This window comes from Dreissena polymorpha, chromosome 2 (genome assembly GCF_020536995.1).
Source record: "Dreissena polymorpha isolate Duluth1 chromosome 2, UMN_Dpol_1.0, whole genome shotgun sequence".
Classification (NCBI taxonomy): domain Eukaryota; kingdom Metazoa; phylum Mollusca; class Bivalvia; order Myida; family Dreissenidae; genus Dreissena; species Dreissena polymorpha.
In genome coordinates, this window is record NC_068356.1 from 29657786 (window position 1) to 29683811 (window position 26026).

The 26026-nt window shown below is 33.7% G+C and overlaps 2 protein-coding genes across 2 annotated transcripts in view; one reads left to right on the forward strand and one right to left on the reverse strand.

The window, feature by feature from the left end:
• Window positions 1-11534: 11534 nt before the first annotated feature.
• LOC127866446 (ragulator complex protein LAMTOR2-like) lies at window positions 11535-20544 on the reverse strand. Its single transcript, XM_052406974.1, has 4 exons — window positions 20375-20544; window positions 17498-17660; window positions 13557-13646; window positions 11535-11972 (listed from the first exon to the last, which is right to left on the reverse strand). Exons 1-4 carry the CDS (start codon window positions 20440-20442, stop codon window positions 11916-11918), a joined length of 378 nt encoding a protein of 125 aa, XP_052262934.1. The 5' UTR covers window positions 20443-20544; the 3' UTR covers window positions 11535-11915.
• The window catches only part of LOC127866392 (protein ecdysoneless homolog), a 45345-nt gene continuing 39850 nt past the window's right edge, over window positions 20532-26026 (forward strand). Inside the window, exon 1 of the mRNA XM_052406885.1 lies at window positions 20532-20786. Within this exon, the coding sequence (XP_052262845.1) occupies window positions 20585-20786 (202 nt within the window). The 5' untranslated portion in view covers window positions 20532-20584. The remainder of the gene's footprint in view (window positions 20787-26026) is intronic.

The following is a 26026-nucleotide window of genomic DNA, read 5'->3' on the forward strand; positions in this document are numbered from 1 at the left end:
ATGAATAGTTTAGTGAATTAATAAGATGTGTTTTTATATCATTCCAGAATATTTTATAAAATTCGATTGTGATGCCATCAGATCCTGGGCTTTTGTTATTTTGCATATCTTTTAGGGCTAATCCACATTCATATTCATTAAGCAATCCGTCGCACAGTTGTTTTTCCTCTTCGTTTAAAGCATGATGTGTATTTTTAAAAAGGGTGTTATTTTCAACATGTTTTCGTTTATAGAGGGTTTCGAAAAATAAACGTTGTTCTTCTAGTATTTGAGTCATGTTTGTTATATCTTTGCCATTGACTACTAATTTGTGTATAGTTTTTTGTTCACTTCTACGTTCTTCAATGTTTGCGAAGTATTTTGTATTTTTTTCATTGTGTTCAACATGCTGTGCACGCGCTCTTAGTATTATTCCATTGAGACGTGTATGATAGATTCCATCTAATATTTGTTTTTTAAATGTTATTTCATTTTCAATGTCGGTGGTATCATTTGTGTTTGTTTGATGCAATTGTTTTTCAAGTGTTTCAATGGTTTTGATGGTTTCAGTTTCAAGTTTGTGTGTTTCTTTTTGTTTAAATGATGTGTATCTAATTGTTGTGTTACGTATATTTCCTTTAATTACTTCCCATAAGGTGTTTGGGTTTGCATCTTTATTATTTTGAACTGTATATAATATTTCCTGTTTTATTTGTGTTTGATATTGTGTATCCAATAAGATGCTGTTGTTAATTTTAAAGTATCCTGGGCCTCTTTCAGGTTGTATATTATGCAGTTTAAGTTCAACTAGAGAGTGATCAGTCATAAATCCTGGTTTTATGTTACATGTGTCAATAATGTTGCAAAGAGATTCAGTTATTAAAAAATAGTCTAGTCTACAAAATATTGTTGGTTTTGTGTTTGAGTGCCAGGTGAATTTGCTTTCGTTTGGGTGTACTGTACGCCAGATATCTATCATATTGTAGTTTTCAATTATGTTATTTAAAATATTTCTATTTTTAGGATGAGTATAAAGGTTTCCATTCTTTTTATCTAATACTGGGTTCAGGACAGTATTGAAATCACCACCGATTATAATATTTTTATCTTGGTTATTAATTATAATGGATTGTAATGTTTCGTAAAATGTTGAGTCATCTATGTTAGGACCGTAAACGTTGATTATTGTTAGTTGTGTTTCATGTATTTTTATATCTATACTTGCTAGTCTGCCAGTTATTATTTCGTTAAGGTTATCAACTGTGATCCCTATGTTACTTTTTATCAGAAAGGCAATGCCTTGTTTATTAGTATGTTGTCCACTGAGATAGATTTCTCCGTCCCATTCATCTTTTAAGGTTTGTGCTAAAGTATGTGTCAAGTGACTTTCCTGTATTAGGCATATACTATATTTTTTTTCGAATAAAAACTGAATAAAAATAAAAATAGCATATACAAGTCAGTAAATATAATCATAAATCACTATTTCAAGATAATATTTAAAGCAAACAACTGAAAGAAACAAAATACTTAATTATTTCCTTTACGTCATATGTGGAGTTTTAATAATTGAATTAATCATAGTGTATTTATTATGTTCGTGTGTGTATGCATGTGTTCATAATTTTATTTCATTCATAAAAAGTTCCCGTACATTGTGGCAACCTAGTGCACGCTAAATTGCCGCTACGGTTTACCAAGCAAAACTATAATATAATTTTAAACTGTTTAGTATGTATTAAGAGACGCCACTCTATGGCAGTCTAAAACACGAAAATCGAAAGTTTAGACAGCCGTAATGGCCTTTTTTTAATGAAGTGTCTATGTATGTAACAATAATATTTTCAGTGGATGTGTGCATGTATTTAACAAAAATAGCAGTGTATAGCGTGTATGTGTCTGCGCGCGTGTGTGTGCTCTTAATTGTGTATGACTGTGTTTATTATAGCATGAAACGACCAATAGCATATTGTCAGCTCATGAAAAACTTATATATCTAATAGCATTGCATTACACAGTATACTATTAAATTTGACGTGACTACTGTAGACCTACATAAGTTCGTATGTGTATGCATGTGTTCATAATTTTATTTCATTCATAAAAAGTTCCCGTACATTGTGGCAATCTAGTGCACGCTAAATTGCCGCTACGGTTTACCAAGCAGAACTAGAATATATTTTAAACTGTTTAGTATGTATTAAGAGACGCCACTCTATGGCAGTCTAAAAACACGAAATTCGAAAGTTTAGACAGCCGTAATGGCCTTTTTTTTAATGAAGTGTCTATGTATGTAACAAAAATATTTTCAGTGGATGTGTGTATGTATTTAACAAAAATAGCAGTGTGTAGCGTGTATGTGTATGCGCGCGTGTGTGTGCTCTTAATTGTGTATGACTGTGTTTATTATAGCATGAAAACGACCAATAGCATATTGTCAGCTCATGAAAAACTTATATATCTAATAGCATTGCATTACACAGTATACTATTAAATTTGACGTGACTACTGTAGACCTACATAAAACATAATCTTCAAACGCAAAAAAAATTGTGTTCTTACAAAGTAATAATAAGTACAAGGCGTAACAACAACAATGTGTGCACATATACAGTACTCATGTATACAATCGCAGCATTAAAGTAAGAACATGTACAAGGTGTAACAGCATTAAAGTAAGAACACGTACAAGGTGTAACAGCAACAATGTGTACATATATTCAGTACACATGTATACAATCACGGCAGTTAAAGTAAGAACACGTACAAGGCGTAACAACAACTATGTGTGCATATATACAGTTCTCATGTATTTATAAAGCCTGAGTAGTGCATTCGCTTAAGATACAATTAAGGTATTTATTAGTAACAATTAAATACCAATTAAATACATGTGTTCATGTAACGATTGTTCGAACTTTATGTAGTACACATATAATTTATTTAATATTTAATTTATTTATAAATTATAATAAATTTATTGTTTAATTTATAATGTTTTCGTTATTTATATGTTAACATGGTTTGTACTGACACTTGTACCATACGCATGTGTTCATAATTTTATTTCATTTATAAAAAGAAAATCCAGTACATTGTGGCAACCTAGTACACCCAATAATAATAAATGGTAATATAAAAAAACACAAAAAACTTCAATACAAATATATTGTATTTTCTAAAAAGTCGCACAATAGAGAAGAGTATAAAAATACAGAAATTGTTTGCACAACTTAAATATGACTATTTCAACAACACAAAAGCAAAACATAACAGCTGTCAAAGTGTTTTCATAAGCAGACGTACAATGCATTCATCCAACGGATCAATACAAATAACCCATTATATTATCAACCGTTAGCAATCAACCTCACATAAAAAAAATGCATATTCCCTGCCTACCACTTGTTTTAACCGTTAGCTGTGAACGGGTTATTACTCTAGATATTAGAACGAGTATATAATTTGTGGTTGATGTACCGTGCGTTTAAAAACTGTCAGTACAGCTTTAAATAGTACTTGTACTTTTTTTAGCGTAGCTTGTGTATACGTTTACTTTTTATTAAAGTTGAGGTATCTTAAAAAATCAAAAAATTTGTTTTGACATCTATCCCAAAATAATTCTGACACGTTGTAATGGCATTAATGAAGTAAATAATCCAATATGTTTTTACAAACATGTATGTTATTTAATTTATCGTTTATTGGGTGTTATATTAATTAACTACTGATATAGGAAAACATTAATGTTTTTTTATGTATGAGCTGTTTACATACAGTTTTTAAATGCCTGCATACCAAAATAGTTAAAACAAGAGCTGCGTTTGTGAACCACAACGCCCCCTATTGTACCGCTTGGATTGTGTATTTTTTTTTGTTTCAAACATATTTAACCAGGATGTATGTGTTATGCATTTCATACTTAATAGGAACAGAATTCTTTCTTGCTTACTTGGAACTGCATACACATGAGACAAAAAGAAGCAGTATCGTGGCAAATGGTATTAAATGCTGTATTTTAAATATCTTAAATTTGATATCATTACATATAAAAAAATACAATTTTACACGGGAATTTGCATGATAAATCTATATACATGTAATATAATACATATTAAATAGAAAGGTACTTATTTTTTCCGCCTCATGTTTTAACAGTGAGAGGGGAAACAAAAAGGCAGCGAATCCTGTATATTTTCCAGTAAATTAACACCTAAATCAATACTCAATACATACAGGGTTGTGATAAGTATTTATAAAAAAAATAATTCCAATATGTACATATTTACAAGTATATTTTTGTGTTTTGACCATGTTTACTTTATATATCAGGATAGAGAAAAAAAGGTAGATTGTAAACAACGCTTTATTTGTTTATTACAGAAACAGAATTGCGTTTATCATAAATTTTATTATACTGAATTACTTGATGATGATTAACTGACACGCCTGATTACAATGGGAGTAACTGCGTTGATAAGTAGTGCACGGAAAACTAGGACGTAGCTACAACATATGTGCAATTGATAAAAGATGGAAGAAAATATATTATTATTTCACAAAAAGACGACCGCAATATGTATAGTAGAAAAGCTTAAAAACTACACTTGATTTTCGTTCAATATTAACGTAAAATCTGTTCGAGAAAAAGAGTGCAAAAAGAGTAATTTTTCATAAATTCAGTGTAATTATACATTCATTAGATATCAATATATAATACAAATCCGTTTAACTGTCAATTTTTTCTTCTTGTTAACCGTCTAGAGTTCGCCTGGGAGGAGGTATTGAGTGATTCGGAGTAAGACTTTCGTGGCCAAGGTTTTGATAACCAGTTTTTGTAATCCGCGAAAGCTATTTGTGTGGCGTGTTGATTTCCTTTGAAAAGCGCGTAGATTTTCCCCTCAAAGGACCAGCATTTTTCGACGTTGACACTATCTTTAAGTCGCACTGATGCCAGGATTTCAGCGTTAAGTTTTGTAAGGTCTTCGTTGACGAAGATGCCGGTGCCTCTGAATTGCTTAGCTTTTCGTAAGATGTCGACTTTCGTTTGTCGTCTCACAAATTTTATAATAATAGGCCTGTTTTCGGTTGGTTTAAATTTTCCTAATCGGTGGGCGATGTCTATGTCACTCGGTGTTATCGGTATACCTAGGTGCTCGTTTACGAGCGATACTATTTTCTGTGTTACGGTGCTTGATGACTGCCGCTCTTGATCGTCTAGAACGCCAGTCATTCTGATGTTGTTTCGTCTACTATATTGTTCCGTATTGTTTTCGAATTCATTATGAATGGCGGAAGTGCTTTTTTCAGTGTGTAACATTTCATTTTTGCTTTTAAGTTCCTCAATTTGTTTGTTCTTTTCTAAGACGTCATTTTGTAATTTTTCAATGTCACGTTTTTGCTCAAAAACGCTTCCTTCTAGGATTTCGAGTCTTCGTAGAACGGTCCCAAGAAGTTTCTCCTTTATTTGCTCGACAGTTTCCTTAACAATTTCTCTAATGAAGGAAGAATCTTCTTTTGTAAGAACTTTGGACAGTTTATTATTTATTTCCTCTAATTTTTTTTCGATACTTTGCTCAGATGTCATATTAGTTTCGTTTGATGCACTTTTAACAAAGGTTGACATTGTTTTTTGTTTCTTGGAATCCGGTTTCGATTTTTTCTGTTTGTTACTATTTAGGGGAGTGTTTTTTGCAGCATTATCTTCATTTTCAAATACCGTACTGTCCAGTATACTTGCTTCTGCATTTGTCGTTTCGCTTGCAGTAGATGAGTGTTGCCGTTTTTTCATTGTGTTTATAGAGCTGCTACGGAGCGATTGTTATAAGCCGATAAAACACGTATTAACGGTTAATATGTCTCTTTAATAAATCGCTATAGCGAGTCCTTCAAGCGTGACGATTCGATCCAATATGTCAAGCGTGACGAGTGACCAATAATGGTGACTGCTTTGTAATACACCTGTCAAACACCTGTTACGCTATTCCCCGCCCATAACTCTGATTGTGGAAAAATCTGTAAATGTCATTAAATTGTCAAAAACCTGTGCGATTGATACATACGATGTAGAGTCCTATATATCCAACACATATGCACTTTCTACACTTTTCACACTTATAGTATTTTGACACTTCTGTAATACACTTGTAAAAACATCTGTGACGCTATTCCCCGCCCATTTTTCTTACTGTGGAAAAACTGTAAATGCCATTAAATGTCTAAAACTGAAGATTGATACATACGACGTAGTCCAATATATCCAGCACATATGCACTTTTCACATTTTTCACACTTTTTGCATACGACCACTGACTGTATATGCTATTCTAATTTAAATAAGAATTACATTTTTTTCTTTACCACTTGTTTTGACCGGAACCGGAACAAGAAAATACCATTTAAAAATCCCCATTTACATCGAATATGTATATATAATCAATAGTCGAGGGAAAGAGATGCAAGCGCACGAGATCTCGATGCGACGCATCGTAATCCCGCAATCTGGGGACAGTTTCAACAAACATCGTACAACAAATTTAGAATACGATACATATTTTAAAGAAACATTATTGCAACACACCAAGGCATAGTATTATTACTAATTTCCAATAAATTTATTCATTTTATCAGTGTCTTACCGTCGGAATATGTTTTGCGTGGATATATAAACGAGATCTGGCTTATATAAAGGGACACGCACACAATACATGTATTTGAAGCGTTAAGGGTAAAACGTTATACACGTTCTTCGATTCTATACGAGATACTCTGGCTTCAGGCTAAACATTCGGGCTAGCATGATTTAAAAACGTAATGCTGAATCCCTATTATTTTCCATATGACCAATACATTAGAAGAATGTTATTCATTCATGTCTACTTGTGGGCAAAAAACAACAACATTTATTGGCTGTTGTTTAAGGAAACGAAGGTGAAATCCTGGTTGGACAGCTATGATGTACACAATCAATTACCGTAATAAATATACGATATTGTCCCATAGAATTGAGAATTTATTAAGCAATTTTGCACTCTTTTTAAAATAACGAAGATGAAAATGTTTAGCCCCCGTCAGTTAATGGTCACTTTATCATGAATTATCTCGAGTATCAGGCAACTATCAGACTAGGGCAGTGTTCAGTACATCGGGCTCTCATTTAACCGGATGGTGCTCAAGCCCACACGGCAAAAATGGGTTTGTTTGTTGGTCATCATATCTGATAGGTGGGTTTTCCTCCGGGTATTAAGCTCCACTTCCTCGACAGAAGACCGCAACACAATTATGAGAACACTGAATAATTACCTTTTTAAACTAACATTCAAAAGACTGCAGACATCAGGCAATGGTGCTGGTATATTACCAGAGTAATCGCAAAATGCAGCTTCGAGACACACACACACACTCAGACTCGTCAAACGCACGCACACACGCGAGAATCGCTCACTTGCGTGATGGTACGTCCAAGTGTCAGTTCGCAACTGGCCATTAGGATACATATGTTTATTTATCTGGGTACTGATTAAATCCATAGTAATTACTTACAAAACCGATAAAACAGATCCACAAAAACAAAGATGAAATGGCTACGATATCTTCTAATTAAATTTTTCGACATGTTTTGTAATTTGCAAATAAATGATATTCTTAACAAACTCATGAAAATGCATAATGTTATTGCAGCAAAAACAGCTCGATCGGGCATCAAAATCGATGTTTCGACAAAAGTTATCTTCACGAAAACTTTCTAACCTAAGCCGGAGTTTTCTCCCGTCAATCGTAATTTGCGCTCGAGTGTGACTTTTTATATTGGTTTACTGTAATCATTTGATCTGTAGGATGTGGCTTGGTTAGACTCCACGGACATGATTTGAACAAACTTAGTGGAGTAGCACCATACTGTTACAAACGAGAGATACATTCTCTGAGCCGTATGGTTTTAAACAGTTTTACTTTTAAATCTATTTTAGCTCTGGTGACATACATATCAATAGGACTTGAATGATTTTAGCAACTTTAAACTAAAGTAACCGAAGGATCCATCCGGATAAGTTAAGTAAACTTGTTGCGCTCAGGTTACTTAAAAAAACACCATACCGCGGGATCTAGCTACTATGAGAAATTAATGCATATAAGAAAACAATACTCGGTACTTTAGTCTGCAATACCCCGTACACAAGCTAATAAATAATAAGAACTTTCCAGTAAATCGAACACAACAATATTTGAGTCCATATCAATGCCACTGCCATTGATTAGTGAAAACCCAAGAACCACGAATATGTGCAATGACTCCATATATATATATATATATATATATATATATATATATATATATATATATATATATATATATATATATATATATATATATATATATATATATATATACATATATATTAGCACTCGCTCGTTTAACAATTTAAATAACAAGTTATAAAAATCGACTGAAAGTATGAAGGGCTTGCTTTTTCAATCAGTCTTTTTAAAATTTTCACAAAGTTTATCTTCATCGAGCACCTTAACTATGTTTTTATACAAATGTCAGAACCTTAACTATGTTTTTATACAAATGTCATCAACATATAGTCTGCTGTCTACGGCAGCACATGCTTATGACAAGTGTAACTTTTTCTCTATTTTTGCGCATGAACATGCCAATATCCGGTCACTTTATACTCAGTGACCTGGCCAGAAATTACGCATTCAACAATATTGACACATTTGTGTTCAGAGATGGCTAAAATATGACAAGAAAATCTTTTTTAAAACATGCGCTGTCATTTAGTTTCACATAATTTGTTTTAAATAAAACATCGGTTGCCAACAGGTGTTTTATGCTATTCGAATAAAAAAAGAGATGGATGTCAAATAAGGGAATAACAACAAGAATACAATTTTTGTCCCGTAATATTCACAATAAGAATTGAAAATCATTCTTTAGCATACATAAACCCTTTTTTATTAGCGTCGCTCTGGAGAGCGGCGACTAGTATGTCATGCATTTTTTTCGCTTATGGGAGGAGCAGTTATTGTACGGATCAATGTATATATTTCTGTTTTAAGAATATCTTGCACAGTGGTGATTTTTTGTGTAAATTAGTGTAAATAAGTACTTCATTTGTGCCTATTATATTAATAACAACATTTATTGCCAAAAATGCTAAGTTAATTATTTTAATTAATAGCTAAACACAGGGACTGGGCACTAATAAAAGATCACAGGGACTGGGCAAATACGCGAACCGGTGATACTTTAAATAAATAGTCAACATTTTTGTCTGAAGATTTCAACAGTCGCCGTTGTGTAGTGGATGAGGTGTCCGCCTAGCGATCGGGAGTTGGTGGGTTCGATTCCCAGGCGGGGAGCACATTTTTATTAAAATTAATGGATGCCGCGTGGCGACAACGTTAATTAAAATTTCTTACATCTCTTAAATATCTTAAGAATATCTTTAAAAAAATACACGTGCTTTTATATTAACAAATAAATGCAAACAACACATCTATTTTGCATGTATTATTGTTGTTGTTTATGGTTGTCTATCATAGGCCCTTAGTACTATCCCTACCACATATAGAGCGCGAAGCGCGACACGTATTATTGATTGTAACAATGAGTTGTGATAAAGGAAGCAGCCGCTTATCAAGGAGGAGATGTGTCCCAGCAACCCGTTTCCCTAGAGTCAAGCACTCCTCGGAATTTTTTTTTTAAGAACCACATATAGAGCGCGAAGCGCGACACGTATTACTATCCAGGTGGTATGGACCCTTTGGTATGGACTTTTTTAGGTGACACTATCAATGCGCATTTTGTGAGATGAAGCAGATTTTTTAAAACCTACACAGTTCTGTTCCATTAATGAAAATTGCAAACGGATGCCAGTAAAAAAAGGAAACCAATGTTAATAAAATGAACTATGGAATATTTGGGGGTTACAACACAAAATCATAGTTAATGGTTATTTGGGGGTTATAACACAACATCATAGATAATGGTTATTTGGGGGTTATAACACAAAATCATAGATAATGGTTATACCAGTATCTTTTTCTATTTTGATTAAAATAATCGGCCAATATATAAATATTTACAGTAGAAAAAAATCGTTCCATGTAACTTCATCGAGTGCCTTTTACACTGAAATTCCCGACGCCCTTTGATGCTTTGCATCAATACTTATCTTGTAATGTAATTGTAACGACCAGTGATGTCTTGAGTTACCGGAAATCAGTCGAAATGTCCCCATATTTGAAGTATCGCAAGCTACACGTGTATGACACGGAAAGCTTACTTTGGGATTAAGCATGTTATTATTGACTAATCATATACCTAAAATAAGTCATCAAAATACACTTGCTTTGTAAATAAATTATAATAATTTTATTTTCTCAAATAACGGCTAAAGGGTTTCATCTTTATATATCAAGTGTTGTTGTTGGAGATCATGTATTTCATTTAGAGGCATGGAAATCATTCACACTAAACCATGACGATCTTATACGCATCACTTGATGGTGATGTTGCATGGTGATGTACGTGCAAATAAAATAATGCAAATATCAACTTTTTTTTTCGCATTATTTATTTCGACAAATCTGGTTAAAAAATATGTTGTTGCAATATTCGGTTGCATTTTATTAATATATTGATCTGCAATACGACATTGGCAGTCTTGTCAATCGATCTTTAAGCAATGTTTTCGAACAAATGCTCGTACCGCAAGTGCAACAAAGACACATAACGAATCTTTGCTCTGCTATCAGTCATATTTTTATATACATTTTCTGAAGATTTTTTGAACTGGATGAACTACTAAAGACGCGAAATGTAACCCTGTTCAATGTACGGGAATTTGAACCGGCCCATATTCGAGAATGTAGAAACACCACCTATCAATATAATAATATATTTATAATTACGAGTTCTCAAAGAGATATATGTGTTTGATAGTCTACAGAGCAATCGGTTCACCCAAATGATATTGAGCAGCCAGCTGAAGCCTATTTACTTATTTTGTGAATTTTCAATCGCGATTATCTGTTTTGAAGTTAGCAGGGTTACGGTCTGTTTGTGATCTTTGTTTTGTTCTACTACATGCAGTTACACTTTAATTGTGACCAAACGACCCACATGACCCAGTTTTTCCCCCTCTTTTTTCTTATTGTTTGAAAACCCAAGAACCATTTGGGTAAGTAAGAATGAACTCTGTGTGCGAGAACGCAAAAAGTGGGAAAATAATGTACATATATTAGTAGGCAAGTAGATACAGTACCCTCACAAATATGTCTATATAATTGTTTGTAACGTAAGAGACTAACGATTATATAGTTTTATCACTTTTGTCCTTTGAAGCAAATGTGTTAAGGTACTGAATATACTCAACCCCTGAACGGTTTGCGCTTTAATGATTTGCCCCTCATTTCATAACCACTTGAGAGGTTACCCAGAGGTTGAAACAGTCATATTCTTTAATGATTCGCCCCTAATTTCTTAACAACTTGAGAGGTTACCCATAGGTTGAAACAGTCATATTGTTTAAGGCGACATAAAAACACTTGTTACCCTGGATTTTATTTCATTTTGACATCAGCAAAAGATGGTTCCAGCAAACTACAAAAAATTATCAAATTCTATGTGTAACAAAAAAAATGCGTTATACGTCCTTAACAAATACATAAATTTACAATATTGAGAACAGCAAATACAAATAAACAATTTAACATCAAGAATGCATATGGTTTTCGTTAAAAAAAAAATCTTTAAAAACAACAACAAAAAAAACAACACAAATTCATCAGTAAGGTCATGCACACGGATAAGTTAATACTAAATGAAATATGTTATTCTGTGAACATATTAAACATTTACTATCATTTATAAAAGAACGAAGCCAAGAGAGATAAATGCTTTGGCATATCCGGTCTATCCATTACTGTCAGGAGGCTGCTATCTGTGACAATGGATCCTCTAAATATGTTGCTAATGCTTTTGCCTGGAAAGAAGCATAAGAAATGTATGTCATTCCAGCAATAAATTAAGATCTATTCTAAGGATATGGCATGTTAGTTTTACACCCATTGAAGTATAGACATTTCAGTTTCAAGGGAGGTAATTATAAATTCACTATAGTTACCTTTTCTTCAATTTCAGCCACATGTATTATCATTAATTATTTGATGGCAAAGAGAATTAAATCTTAATACCATATTAACAAGAGCTATTGGAGGACAGTCTTCTTAACCTTTCGTGTTCTTGTCCGAGTGTCTGTTTTTTTTCTGAACCACAATTCTTGCAAAGAAGGTAATTATATTAGGGATTAGTAAAGTTATTAACAACTTTTCTAATTTGCAAACATATCATATCAGACACATTAACCTTGGTCATAAGCATTTTTTCTATATTTACTAACAGTGACCTTGACTGTTGACCTTGACAAAAAGTGCACCAAATGCAAACACAAATGATGTAGTTGTACAATAATTGTATATATGCTTGCATAACAATAGCTCAATTGTTCTGGAAATATTAAGCATAAATGACTTTTCTTTATTCAGTAACAGTCATCTTGACCTTGATCACAAACATAAAACTAGAAATCCAAGGACATCTATGTATGAAGTTCCATTACAATTGTTTAATTTGTTTCCCATGCTGGATTGGAAAATAAGGCATTTATGTCAGCAGTTTCAATACAATAGGTCAATTGTTATTGAGTAATTGAGTGGAAACTATTTAACTATATTTAGTAACGGTGCAATCTTAAATTAAGTTTGGATGGAACACATATATATATATATATATATATATATTTTGTATAACAGTTACTTTGCTCTTGACCTAGTGCATGCACCTTGCAATGCTTATGAGGTCTGGATATAAGGTATTTATATAGTTTGTGTCATTGACTCATTACAAGAGCTAAATTTATTCCTGAGTTTTGAGCAGACACATTTCTCTATATTAACCAAACATGACCTTGACCCCACACACTACATATACAATCCAAAGCTAGGTCTGGGGTTAGAGGCCTTGACCCCACACACTATATATACAATCCAACGCTAGGTCTGGGGTTAGAGGCCTTGACCCCACACACTACATATACAATCCAAAGCTAGGTCTGGGGTAAGAGGAATAATTGTAATAAGTTTCAGTATAATAACTCAATGCGTTATAAGAAGTTAATGAATCTATTTTTGCCATTTTTAGTAATTTTAGTGATCTTGACCCAATGGGCAGGGAAGGCCTTAGTACAAGGTATATACATATAAATAAAGTTTTATGAGTAGTTACCTGGCTATAAAGCTGAGATGTAATATTGAAAAAGACCCTTAATTATGACAAAATTTAAATTAGAGATTTTGTTTGAAATCTGTCAAGCCACTCATGAGAAACTAGATTACTGCAACACTTATACCTGACAAATTGACAATATAGTTCATATTCAAAATTCTAATTTTAAAACAGCCCCATTTTGCACTGATTTTAAAAGATATTGCAGTACATTTTTATTTATCAATAAAATTTATCATGCACAAGATGATTTGATGTTGAATTTGGTCTTGATTTAGCTTACCTTTGCTTTAAGCATTCCAAAACCTACATTTTCTTTGCAGCAAAGACACAATAATAGATTGGCTACTTTAGTAATGGCAACTTTTCCTTCCTGAAATACAAGAAAAAATGAATTTTATCATTACAACAACTACAAGCAACAAATTTCAATAAGCAAATAAAACTTTAGACACATTTTGTCATAAAATTATAGTACAATATTACAAACAAGAGGGCCATGATGGCCCTTAGGCACTCACCTCACTTCAAGATACAACAATTGTCAAAGATTGATCTTGTTACCTAGTATTGGACACCACTTGACCCAATTTAGAAAAAATGCCTTGATATTTTTGCATTTTTTTATTGATATTTTTTCGACAAACGTGACCTAAAATTGCCAAGATATTATGAAAAAACATTTCTGAGCAAGTTTTATTAAGATTTAGCCCAAAGTGGGGCCTCTAGAGTGGAAAAGCTCTGAAAATTGACAATATAAAGGTTTTCATAAGGTGTGACCTCATGTCCTAGTCTTTGGACACAAATGGCCCAGATCCAACCTTGATTTTGATATTTCAAGATAAACATTATGACCAAGTTTCATTAAGATTGAGTCATTAATGTGGCAACTAGTGTGGTAACAAGATTTTTCAAAACATAAACCTTGTGACCTAGTTTTTGCACACAAAGTTCATCATGATTGAGCAAACACTGTGATGTTTAGTCTCTAGAGTGGGAAAGAATGAAATGTTCATGACACACAACGAACATTGCACTATGGGGGACAAAAAGTTAAAGTGAAGCTCACCTTTAGCATTTCAGGCTCAGGTGAGCTTAAACAAGAAATATCTTTAAAAAAGATATACGGCGTAAAAAGTTTAATGAATGAGATCAAGGATAGCGAATGTCTTTTTCTGTGCAGTTCTTAGCTGCATCACACGCAGTACGGGATGTTACGGGGAGTTTTCGCGGCTTATTTTACATTATAACATATTGCTGGTCATAAACCTATAGATACAAAACAGAAAACCAAAAGAAGAATGGAAGTGAAATTTAAACATATGAGTCAACCGGCCACACGAGAAGTATCCGTATTTATAAGCGCGTTCTTCGAACAAACCTGTTTTAGTGGTTTGTCGGGCATTGCTATTTGATTCGATTATTAACAGTATCAATTATCATCGTGCAAATGCTTAAAGTGATATTATGGGCATTTTGCACTGTTGAATTGAGCTGAAAAGAATTAACAGGTCAAAATAGTTAGTTAAAATGTGGTTACTGATTAATTATCTGCAACTCACCTTGCTACCAGTTGTTTATAAAAATATATTTTATATTCGATATTCTTACGTGACCCACCAAATCCTGTAAGCTGAAATGATCCGTAAAACAATTTCGTGTCTTTGTGTCGTATGAACAAATCTGCACTAAAACTAAATTTAGGTTCAACTCGTAAACGCATGATCAGTTGTCAAACGAAAGTACGGTTGATATTCAAATGCATTATTTTTCTCTTTCTGGTATATTGTTCTAGTATGATGATGCTGCATTAATTAATATAAGTGTATATGAAGTAGAAACATCAAAAATAATCAACGGTTGCGATAGACACCTATAAACTGTTACATGCTCATAATATCACTTTAGTACATTAGGCAATATGGACGAATAATTATTGTTAAATTTATCAACAATAATATTTATCATTGTATTGTTGAAAACACATTAAGAATCTATTATTTACATACCATAATTATATTGCTGAATATCTTCATTTAACATATTTCTGGTCTAAAGAAAATTCCAGGTCACCTAGTTCACGGATAGCGTCTTTATTATATAACGATTATTTTACTGGCCGCCAACTCCGGTGATGACCTGTATATAAACTCTGAATGTCCGCGAATTGACCCGATATACCTCGCGGGTTGAAATGCAATGCTTTAAAGTGAGGCCTCGCTTCCATTGCTCTTTATACTTTTACATGTTAACATGTTGACAGGAATAAGGAAGTAAGTACTAAATATGAGAACATAGCCTTTTAAGTATAAACGCTCTTGCGCTGGTAATACTCTGAAAATAAAAGGTGTACGCACAAACTGTATTGATGTCGAGAATTGAGTGTAAAACTGTTCTATCTATTAAGCCTTTTCATTCGAGATAAAATTGTTTCATACAGTAAAACAGTGTTACAAAGACGCGGATATGTTTCCAATGTTCTGGTGGTATACTCAAATCAGCCAATGGAATAAATGAAGTGTATTCATTCGTACCTAGCCGCGGGAAATTTTATTGGAATTTTATTGGACACTTACAAAGGTCAGGCTAAGGTGAAAAGCTGGCTTAAGACAGCTTACGCCGAAAAAGTACAATTGTTCTTAAATTGCTAATATACTCAAGTAAGGCAATAATTAATACATTTATTGATACTCATAGTCCGGTGAGAATAATATTCAAAGTGTGAGGGAAGAAAAGAGCTGATACTGTCTATTTTTTTATTTCTAAAGTATTAAAATCATATTTAGCATCAAAAATCATTGTTTTAATAACTCCACACAAGACTTTTAAGAGCAAATATCTTTTTGATAATAAAAAAGGTCATGTTCGTCAAATAGGAATTCAGAAATTAATGTTTTAACTTTTTCTGAGAAATGGCCTCACATAAAATATAAAATTATAATATTGACGATTTGAACAACAGTATCAGCAATTTATATCACATTTGGCAAATTTTCATTGGTAAACTTTTTTTATTGGGAAAAATCGCATTCCCAGGTTCAACTTAAGGAATTAAATAATAACAAGAGGGCCATGATGGCCCTGAATCACCCACCTGACTAACCAAATACAATCCCAACCCAGTTTTCATCAAGATAATCATTCTGACCAAATTTCATAAAGATTGGATGAAAACTGTGACCTCTACTGTCTACACAAACAAATTGTTGACGGTTTTTCTATTATTTGACCTAGTGACCTAGTTTTTGACCTCAGATGACCCAAATACAATCCAAACCCAGATTTCACCAAGATAAACATTCTTACCAAATTTAATAAAGATTGGATGAAAACTGCGACCTCTATTGTCTAAACAAGGTTTTTCTATTATTTGACCTAGTTTTTAACCTAGTGACCTAGTTTTTGACCCCAGATGACCCAAATACATTCCCAAGCCAGATTTGATCAAGATAAACATTCTGACCAAATTTCAAAAAGATTGGATGAAAACTGCGACCTCTATTGTCTACACAAGGTTTTTCTATTATTTGACCTATTATGTGACCTAGTTTTTGACCTAGTGACCTAGTTTTTGACCCCAGATGACCCAAGTACAATCCCAACCCAGATTTCATCAAGATAAACATTCTGACTAAATTTCATAAACATTGGATGAAAACTGTGACCTCTACTGTCTACACAAACAAATTGTTGATGATTTTTCAATTATTTGACCTAGTTTTTTACCCCAGATGACCCAAATACAATCCCAACCCAGATTTCATCAAGATAAACATTCTGACCAAATTTCATAAAGATTGGATGAAAACTGCGACCTCTATTGTCTACACAAGGTTTTTCTATTATTTGACCTATTATGTGACCTAGTTTTTGACCTAGTGACCTAGTTTTTGACCCCAGATGACCCAAATACAATCCCAACCCAGATTTCATCAAGATAAACATTCTGACCAAATTTCATAAAGATTGGATGAAAACTGTGACCTCTACTGTCTACACAAACAAATTGTTGACGGACAGACACACGCACACACGCACGCACACACAACGGACGCCGGACATCACACGGTCACATAAGCTCACCATGTCACTTCGTGACAGGTGAGCTAAAAAAAATTCACTCCTAAAGTTGATAGAAACCCCATATTAAATCCTGAAGCCTTCTATTATTGTACACATTTCTTTTTCAAGTATGGCAAAGACTTAATAACGCATTAACCACACCTTGCAATCCAGGAGGAGGAACTGTAGTTTATCATCCCCGAAGGCTGTGGCTCCAGTTCTCTGGTAGGTCATCCAGATGTTGCTGGCAATGGCTGAGGTCACTGCTGCATCTTTGTCACCATAGCCAGAATACGCAAGCAGGGCTCCTTCATTGTTCAACAACCTTCACAAGAGTGTAGAACAAAAGGTTATACAATTTCTAACAGAACTGTTTATCAAATGTTGTTTTTATTATTAACAAAACATATAACTTTAAGCATCTACATTGGTTGTACAGTCTGCAGCAGAAACAGTAATTTGGATATGTTGCAAGTTTACCTGACCCAGAGCATTTTGCAGATGCTGAAGGAATGCCAATATTCGGGTGTGAAGTATAGCTCTAACTTTTCTGTGATAAGTTGAGCTACAAATTAGTTGAATGTTGGTTCATCTTCCAGGCATGGCTTGTGTTGCTGATTCTACACTGGGCACAGTACAAGCAAGAGATTTTTCTATAACAAATATGCCCCCCAACGGTGACCTTGAATTCACATCGCTTGATTTAAACATTAATAGGAGTCATCCTATGTCAAGAGTAAACAGCATACTAATATATATCATCCTAAGAATTCTATACCGGTACTTATAGATTTCTTATTTAAGCAATTTCATGGTACAAATTACTGTGACCTTGGCCTTTGATCTTATGAACTCATATTTAAGAGGCGTGTTACTTTCGACCCAAATAAAATATACACTAAAAACTGAATGATTGTAGGTCAATGCAGTCTCAAGTTAATGTGTTGAAACAAATGTCATGTTATAATCCCTTGTTATTTGACCTTTCACCTGTTGAACTGAAGACCATTTAATCAAAATAAATCTTCTTTTACTCCAATGGAACCACTATATTTACCGTAGTTACTCTAAGTTTGCGGACACTCTAAATTTTCGGAAACCCTATTTTTAAACCCAAATCATTTTTGTGTGACCTGATTTAGGTCATAAAATCTGGTAGATGCATGGCTAAGGACAATGGACCATAACATGTGCGTAATTGGGTAAATAACCATTTATACCGGTAGAAAAACAATCGATTCACCCAACAGCATTTTAAATGATATCGTCCTATTAAGGAAGCAGTATGTTTAAACTTAAATCTTATTACTTTTTTGTTCTGTATCATTTCATGCAAGAGTTAGCAAAGCAAAGCTGTGAAGTTGTATTTATTTCAAAGTAAAAAAAGAAGAGTAAATCACAATACAACTATTGTGCATTGCTTTTATTTTAATATAATTATCATTTTCGAACACTTAATTTTTGTCCCTAATTTTTAAGACACCTATTATTTTTTAATATGTTCCATAATTTTTCGGACACGAAAACTTAAGAGTAATTACTGTAAATGATCACAGGTCAAAGCGTTATCACAAAATAGTGTCAAAACAATTTTTCTGTTAGAGTATCATGAAACCAACACCTGGTGACCTTATTTGCATGATCAAAGTGTTCCCAATATAATTTATATTGCAGACTAACTCCTGTGACCTTGACAATGACCTTTGACTTTTTTACCTCAAGTAACCATACCAATTTACCTGGTTGTAGTTCAAAGGGTTGTCTTGATATCAAGCGAAAATGAACGGTCTACAGACTTACATATCTACCAAAAGACCAACCAACTGACAAATAGAATAACAACACTTCTTCCAAGGGGGCATAATTATATCATGAACATGACAAATATCTTTTACTCTTGGCAATTACTTATCGCAACATACAAACTTCAGATGTTGCTTAAGATAACAGACAATCTCCATGCATGTATATTGAGAATGACATAAATGTCACAACCATTATGAATCAAAAGCAGAATGGATCCCCTTTCCACAGAAGTGCATCATGTGAGTTTTTTGGTGATATATCAGGATGCAGTAATTCGAGCAATTGCATTCTGGCATCAATCTATTATTAAAATGCTTTTCTTTATATGCCTTTTAGGCTTGATTGGTCATTGTCACCTTGGGTACTAGTTAAACGTACCCTGGGTACTCTTAAGTATACTTAAATGTACCCCAGGTACGGAAAATATACTAACATGTACCCGGCCAATTTAGACTGTACCCAAGTTTTATTCCCACAAAAAATCCGATGTTGTAAAACGCGCTACGGAATATGAAACAAAATTGTCTTTAAACAAACCTACCTCAATATGCTTTTTCGAGTAGGAGTTTCAATAATATAGAGGCAAATTTACAGAATATTAACATAAATATAAACATAAGTAATTAAACAAATTAGCCGACAACGACAAATTTAGGGTTAAAATTCCCAGGTATGTTTCAGTATATTTTCATACCCGCGGTACATTTACTGGGGTACATTTAAAAAGGTACCCGAGCCGAAAACCACCAATCGGGCGCCACTTAGTTTGTATTTGGGTCAACTGTCGTAAAACACCAAGGACTCAAGGACAATTGGTATATTAACAAAATAGTAGTCATGCTAACCTGATTTTCTCTCTTATTATTGCAACTTATTATCGCTAAACTGAAGTAAAAAACACATTTTTTAAAATACGTTTCTTGATGAAACTTTATCTATCATGGACGAACCATCTTTCGAACCTCTTAATTTTTTAAACGTATTTCTTGACAATAATTATCATTCTATGACAAATTCAAATCTGGGCCATTGGTGTAAAATAATATGTCATTAGATCAAATTGTAGAAAAAAAATACTACTCTAGAAGTAGAAGCTGCATTTCGTTTACTGAAACGCCTTAAACTCATACCATTTAAATAACACATGATGGGACTACTCCACCTGGAAAGTAATTACTGAAACACCGTATGGTATATTTAATGATAAAATCGCCGGGTCGCCTACAGACTTACAGTGTACTTTGAACACCTCCAGAGTTCGTCTGGCTAAGAACCTGTGTAAGCGCCTTGGGTTTTAGCATTGTCAACACAAAATAGGACAGCGTTTATTAAAATAATATTTTAAGAAACAATAACAACTTTCTTCCTGATCATGTGACTTAGAGTATGACAGCCGCTTTCTCATTGGCTACTTAAAAGGTTATGACCCTGAATATATGAAGCATGGCTGAAAAACATAATACAGTTTCTGATGATGTCGTGGAATATTTCCTTTTCCCGAGGTTGTCAGATTTGTCAGATGAATCAAAGAATGAAGACAACTTAAATGAATTGCTAGTGAAATATCTAACCACGTTAAGTCCGGATCTTATTGATGTTATCTGGCAGAACGAGGGGTTCCAGCTGTCAGCAGTGAGTGATTCTGGTGGGTGAACAAAGCTTGTTTACTAATGCTAATACGAAAGAACAACGTTTTATTATTCATTTACTCTAAGTGCACATTTCATATATTATTTATGTCTTGCCGACTCAAAATAAATCTTATCTTATATATAATACCAGCTATGGATAATTAATTAATTAAAAATTAAACTTCAACAAATATTTGGTACAACATTTCGAAAATAAAGTTAACACATAAAAAATCATACTCATACTCATAGCAATGGCCAAAATTTCAACGCTAGATGTGGTCTTGTTACAAAGATTATCAAAATACGTAATGTTCTTTTTTGTTTGTTTCTGCAGATCAATATATTCAACACATTTTCATGTACCAAGTTAGCGTTTGTGTGAGGTAAGAATAAGAATAAGAATTGCTTATTAAACCAATTACTGGTCACATTAATAATGACAAATGAATCACAAATTACCAGATTAGTTCTTTTATTGTAGTCATTATACAAGAAGTGGCAAAAAGTGAGATAATTTCATGTTGTTGAAGTTCTGAGGTCATAAGCCAGACAAATTTCTGTTCATTTGAAAGTTTAATAAAATTATTATTTATCTTTTGTACATTTTCAAATAACTTTTCTATATCATCATGAAAACATTGACAAAACATTGCAAAGTGAATTTCATCCTCTACCAAATTTAAATTACATAAAGTTCAGAAACGCTGTTCAGCTGGAATTTTCTGATATCTGCCAGTTTCAATTCTTAATTTATGACAGCTAACTCTAATCTTTGTAAACAAAACTCTGATATCTCTATTTTTTAATGTATAGAAATATTGCTCTTTACAACATCTGTTTTTGAACAGGGAATATGTTCTTAGTTTACCACTCGTGCTAGTAATTCTTGATCGCTAAGTTGATTTATACAGGGACACTAGCTTTCGCTTTACCAGAGAATGCAAATTCTTTTTATGAAAACTAGTAGAGGATAAATTAAGACTTTTGAAAATATGATAAACACTTGTGACCCAGCTGTTCTTATCACTATTAAAAAGTATATTTCCTTCACTAAAGGCAGCTGACAATAAGGCACTTACTTTACCAGAATACATTCTCTGATAATATTTAACAGTATTACATATAATATCAACATATAAAGGAAAACGTCCCAGTTCACCATATACAGCATCATTAGACGTTCGCTTATGAACACTTAAAACATATTTCAAAAACTTCCACCAGGGCCCTCACACTACTTCAGGGGAAGGGGTCCGCAGCCCTTAGGAGGGGGAATTTTCACGGCGTTTCCCTTTTTGAGGGAATTTTTTACTTACTCTCTCATTATTTCATTTGTACATGTTTGCACTATATTCATTGCATTTTTCATAATTTAGTATGTTTGAAAAGATTAAATTGAAATAGAATTGAGATATAATAATCATGAGACACATCTTTCTATTAAAAAAAAAAAATTTATTTTTTTTTAAGGGGAATTTTTCCCCCCAAAAGGGGAAAAAAGTATACTTTTCAGGTGGGGGACTGCGGCCGAAATTCGGCGCCAGATTTGATAGATTGAGGGCCCTGAGACTTCACATGATGTTTCTCACAATACATATTATCAAAAGATTTCAAAAGATTATAGTTGTCCTTCTTAAATATTGGACTATTGCTATTCACAGTTCCCCATATTTCACATCCATATAAAAGTATAGGTTTGATAGTGTGATCAAAAAGATGCAAAACTGTATCAACCCGTTGATGTAATTGCCCAAATATTTTACTCAGTTTGAAACTTGCCTTTCTAGCCCTATTGTAAAGATCAATTTGGCAATAACTAAATGTTCCCGAGGATGAGAAGATAATTCCAAGATATTTATAGGAAGTAACATGCTGAATTTAAAAATCTATATAAAAGTACCTTTCCTTAGATATTCTACCACTTTTACAAAACGTCATTATATTTGTCTTTTTCAAATTAACAACAAGACCATTATTATCACAAAAGTGCTCTAGCTTTCTTATACACCACTGTAGTCCATTAGAACTAGTTGATAACAACAACAAATCATCAGCATATAATAAACAACTTAAATTCATATTACCAAGAGTAACTTGATCATCAGAGATATCAAACATAGAAGGTAGATCATTTATGAAGATTTTAAACAAATTAGGACTAAGGTTGTCACCTTGTCGAACACTGATCTTTGGTTTAGTACAGTTGTTAACTTTTTATCTATCTTAATATGAACCAGGTTTTTTTTCCACTTTTTGGGAAGATAGCCCATGGCTTTGGAATTGGGAATTTTATCGGCATTTTCATGAAATTGGGAAAATAAATTCATCAGCCTTTTTTTCACACGAAAAGTCCACTGATTAAGGAAATACTAAATTTGATATAACTCTTTATAATCATTCAAATTAAAAGAACAAAATCATATAATACTTTGTTATATGTAATTGAATTAAAATTGAGATAAAATACGCATTAGACACTTCTTTCAAAAAAAATTTTTTTAATTTTTTTTTTTGGAAATTGGGATTTTTTTTCCACATTTTGGGGAAAAAGTATACTTTTTGGGATTGGGAACATAGCCGAATTTCGGCTATAAAATCGGGCCAAAAAATCCCTGAATGAACTAAATTATCAGTGTACATATATTTTATAACGTGGTAAAATGGACCACTTATTCCAATTGAACATAGTTTACAAAGCAAAATAGAATGCATAACAGTGTCAAATGCTTTCGCAAAATCGATAAAACATGCATACAACTTATCTCCTTTACTAAAATATTTGTCTAATAAAGTACGTCCAACAAACATATGGTCTGATGTTCTTGACCGAGGTTGAAATCCAATTTGGGCATCATTAAAACCAACACCTATACACCTTTTCTATTGAGGTATGAAAAGATACATATTGTTGAGGGAAATTAAAATAGAAAATTTTGTGCCACACAAAATTAAAAACAAGCATTTTATGTCTCATTTAATCAATTTTGCCATACCACATCTAGCGTTGAAATGTTGGCTATTGCTATAAGGAACACTGTGTTAACTTTTAATATTGTAAGAAATATTTTGCGAATTGATATTAGTTGATTTTGAGTATTTATGTTACTTTAAAGTAACATGTCAGGTGAAAGAGTTTTAATGGATAATATTAATCCTAACTTAAGATTTAAATATTGATATTATATTGTAAACATTTTATTTATTTTGGTTTTATTAGCTGGACTATTCACCTAATAGTCCAAGCTGTACTACTTAGTCAATTGTCTGCCTAATGATCTGGTTAGGGTAAGTTTGTAGAGGGATGACCAGAGACTGGGGGTCCACTTCTTAGGCAACTGCTTCTTCTCCCCCATCTTCTGTCATAGTGCAGTTGTTGATGCAGTTGTTGCCTCTCTAAGGCAACTGCTTCTTCTCCCCCATCTTCTGGCATAGTGCAGTTGTTGATGCAGTTGTTGCCTCTCTTAGGCAACTGCTTCTTCTCCCCCATCTTCTGGCATAGTGCAGTTGTTGCCTCTCTAAGGCAACTGCTTCTTCTCCCCCATCTTCTGGCATAGTGCAGTTGTTGATGCAGTTGTTGCCTCTCTTAGGCAACTGTTTCTTCTCCCCCATCTTCTGGCATAGTGCAGTTGTTGATGCAGTTGTTGCCTCTCTTAGGCAACTGCTTCTTCTCCCCCATCTTCTGGCATAGTGCAGTTGTTGATGCAGTTGTTGCCTCTCTTCCGTGCTTAATCAGTTTAAAAGGGACGTTCTCCACTCCCTTGGATTTCGCTGCATTCAGACTGTGTACACCCATCTCAACCTCTGCCTTTAGTATGGACAGACATTTTTTATCCCCTTTACTATCTGGGATTTGCTGTCCAAACGGGTAGTTATAGAAGTTAGTAGCTGCAGTGTTTGGTCTACCTTTTCAGGACTGCAAAATTTGTGTTTGCCATAACACTGGCCTTGAAGGTATTGAAGGCCTTCTTACTGCTGCCTGTGGAAATCTTTTTGTAAATAATTAATGTTGTTGCATTGTGCAGTCCATTCCTTGGTCTTTTTCATCTTCCTCACCTCCCTGTTTGCTTTCTGGTACTCTGTCCCCGAGTCTTGGCTGGTGTACTTCTCATGCCTCAGCTCTCTTTGTCGCAAAGGTCCATGATCTTGATTGTCACACATGGCTTGTTCTTTCTCTCCTCTCTCACAAAAGCTCCTTAAGGCCCATGACATCAGCTTTTCCTCTGAATACTCACTGTTTCCCAATAAAGGTTCTAATAGAGAGCCTCTCAAGAAAAGGTTTAAAATGCATATAGGTGTTGGTTTAAGTTTTGGATGCATCCAAAATGGAAAGTTATTGTTAAAATAGTAATGAAATATTAAGTAGAAATGGGATATCTCTACTGTGCTGTTATGTTAATTTGGGTATAAACTGTTAATGCTAAACATTATTTTTTTGCCCTTGAAAGTAGCGCTCATATATTTTGGGAAAATATTCGTAAGATAGGCAAATGTTCCACCATTGATTTGATTCTTAGGCTGTGGTGCCTGTTAGACAATATTATTGTCAACAAGAACCCTACTAGTAACAGTGTTTGGTAAATCCGCCAAAGCTCCATATCACTGTTTCTAGTACAGGTATTCAATTGAATCTTCACAATGAGTTTGGGGTCATTGTGTGTGGGCATGTACGAAGTTCCATAACTCTGTGCTTCATTTAAGCTTAATGTACCTTTTTATGCTCCCCCAAAATTTTTGGGGGGAGCATATAGTCGCCGCTTCGTCTGTCCGTGTGTCCGTCCGTCCGTGCACAATATTTGTCCGGGCTATTTCTCAGCAATTAATGACCGGAATTCAATGAAACTTTATGGGAAGCTTCACTACCAACAGGAGATGTGCATATTATCAGCCGGTTATGGTCAGTTGATTTTTACAGAGTTATGGCCCTTTGAAATTTTTTATAAACTGTACATATAGTGCAATTATTCTTGTCCCCCCAACTACTGACTGGAATTCAATGAAGCTTTATGGGAAGCTTAACTACCTTGAGGAGATGCGCATGTTATTTGTGGGTTCTGGTTAGATGATTTATTTAGAGAGTTATGGCCCTTTGAAATTTTTAAGTTGCTAAACCATCCATTGTATTATTTTGTCCAAAGTTATGCCCCTCAAGACCTTTCCTTTTATCTGAATATATAGTGCAATATTGTGACAAAAAAACCTTTGGGGAGCATCACCCGTCTCCGACGGTTTCTTGTTTGTACCTAGAAACTGG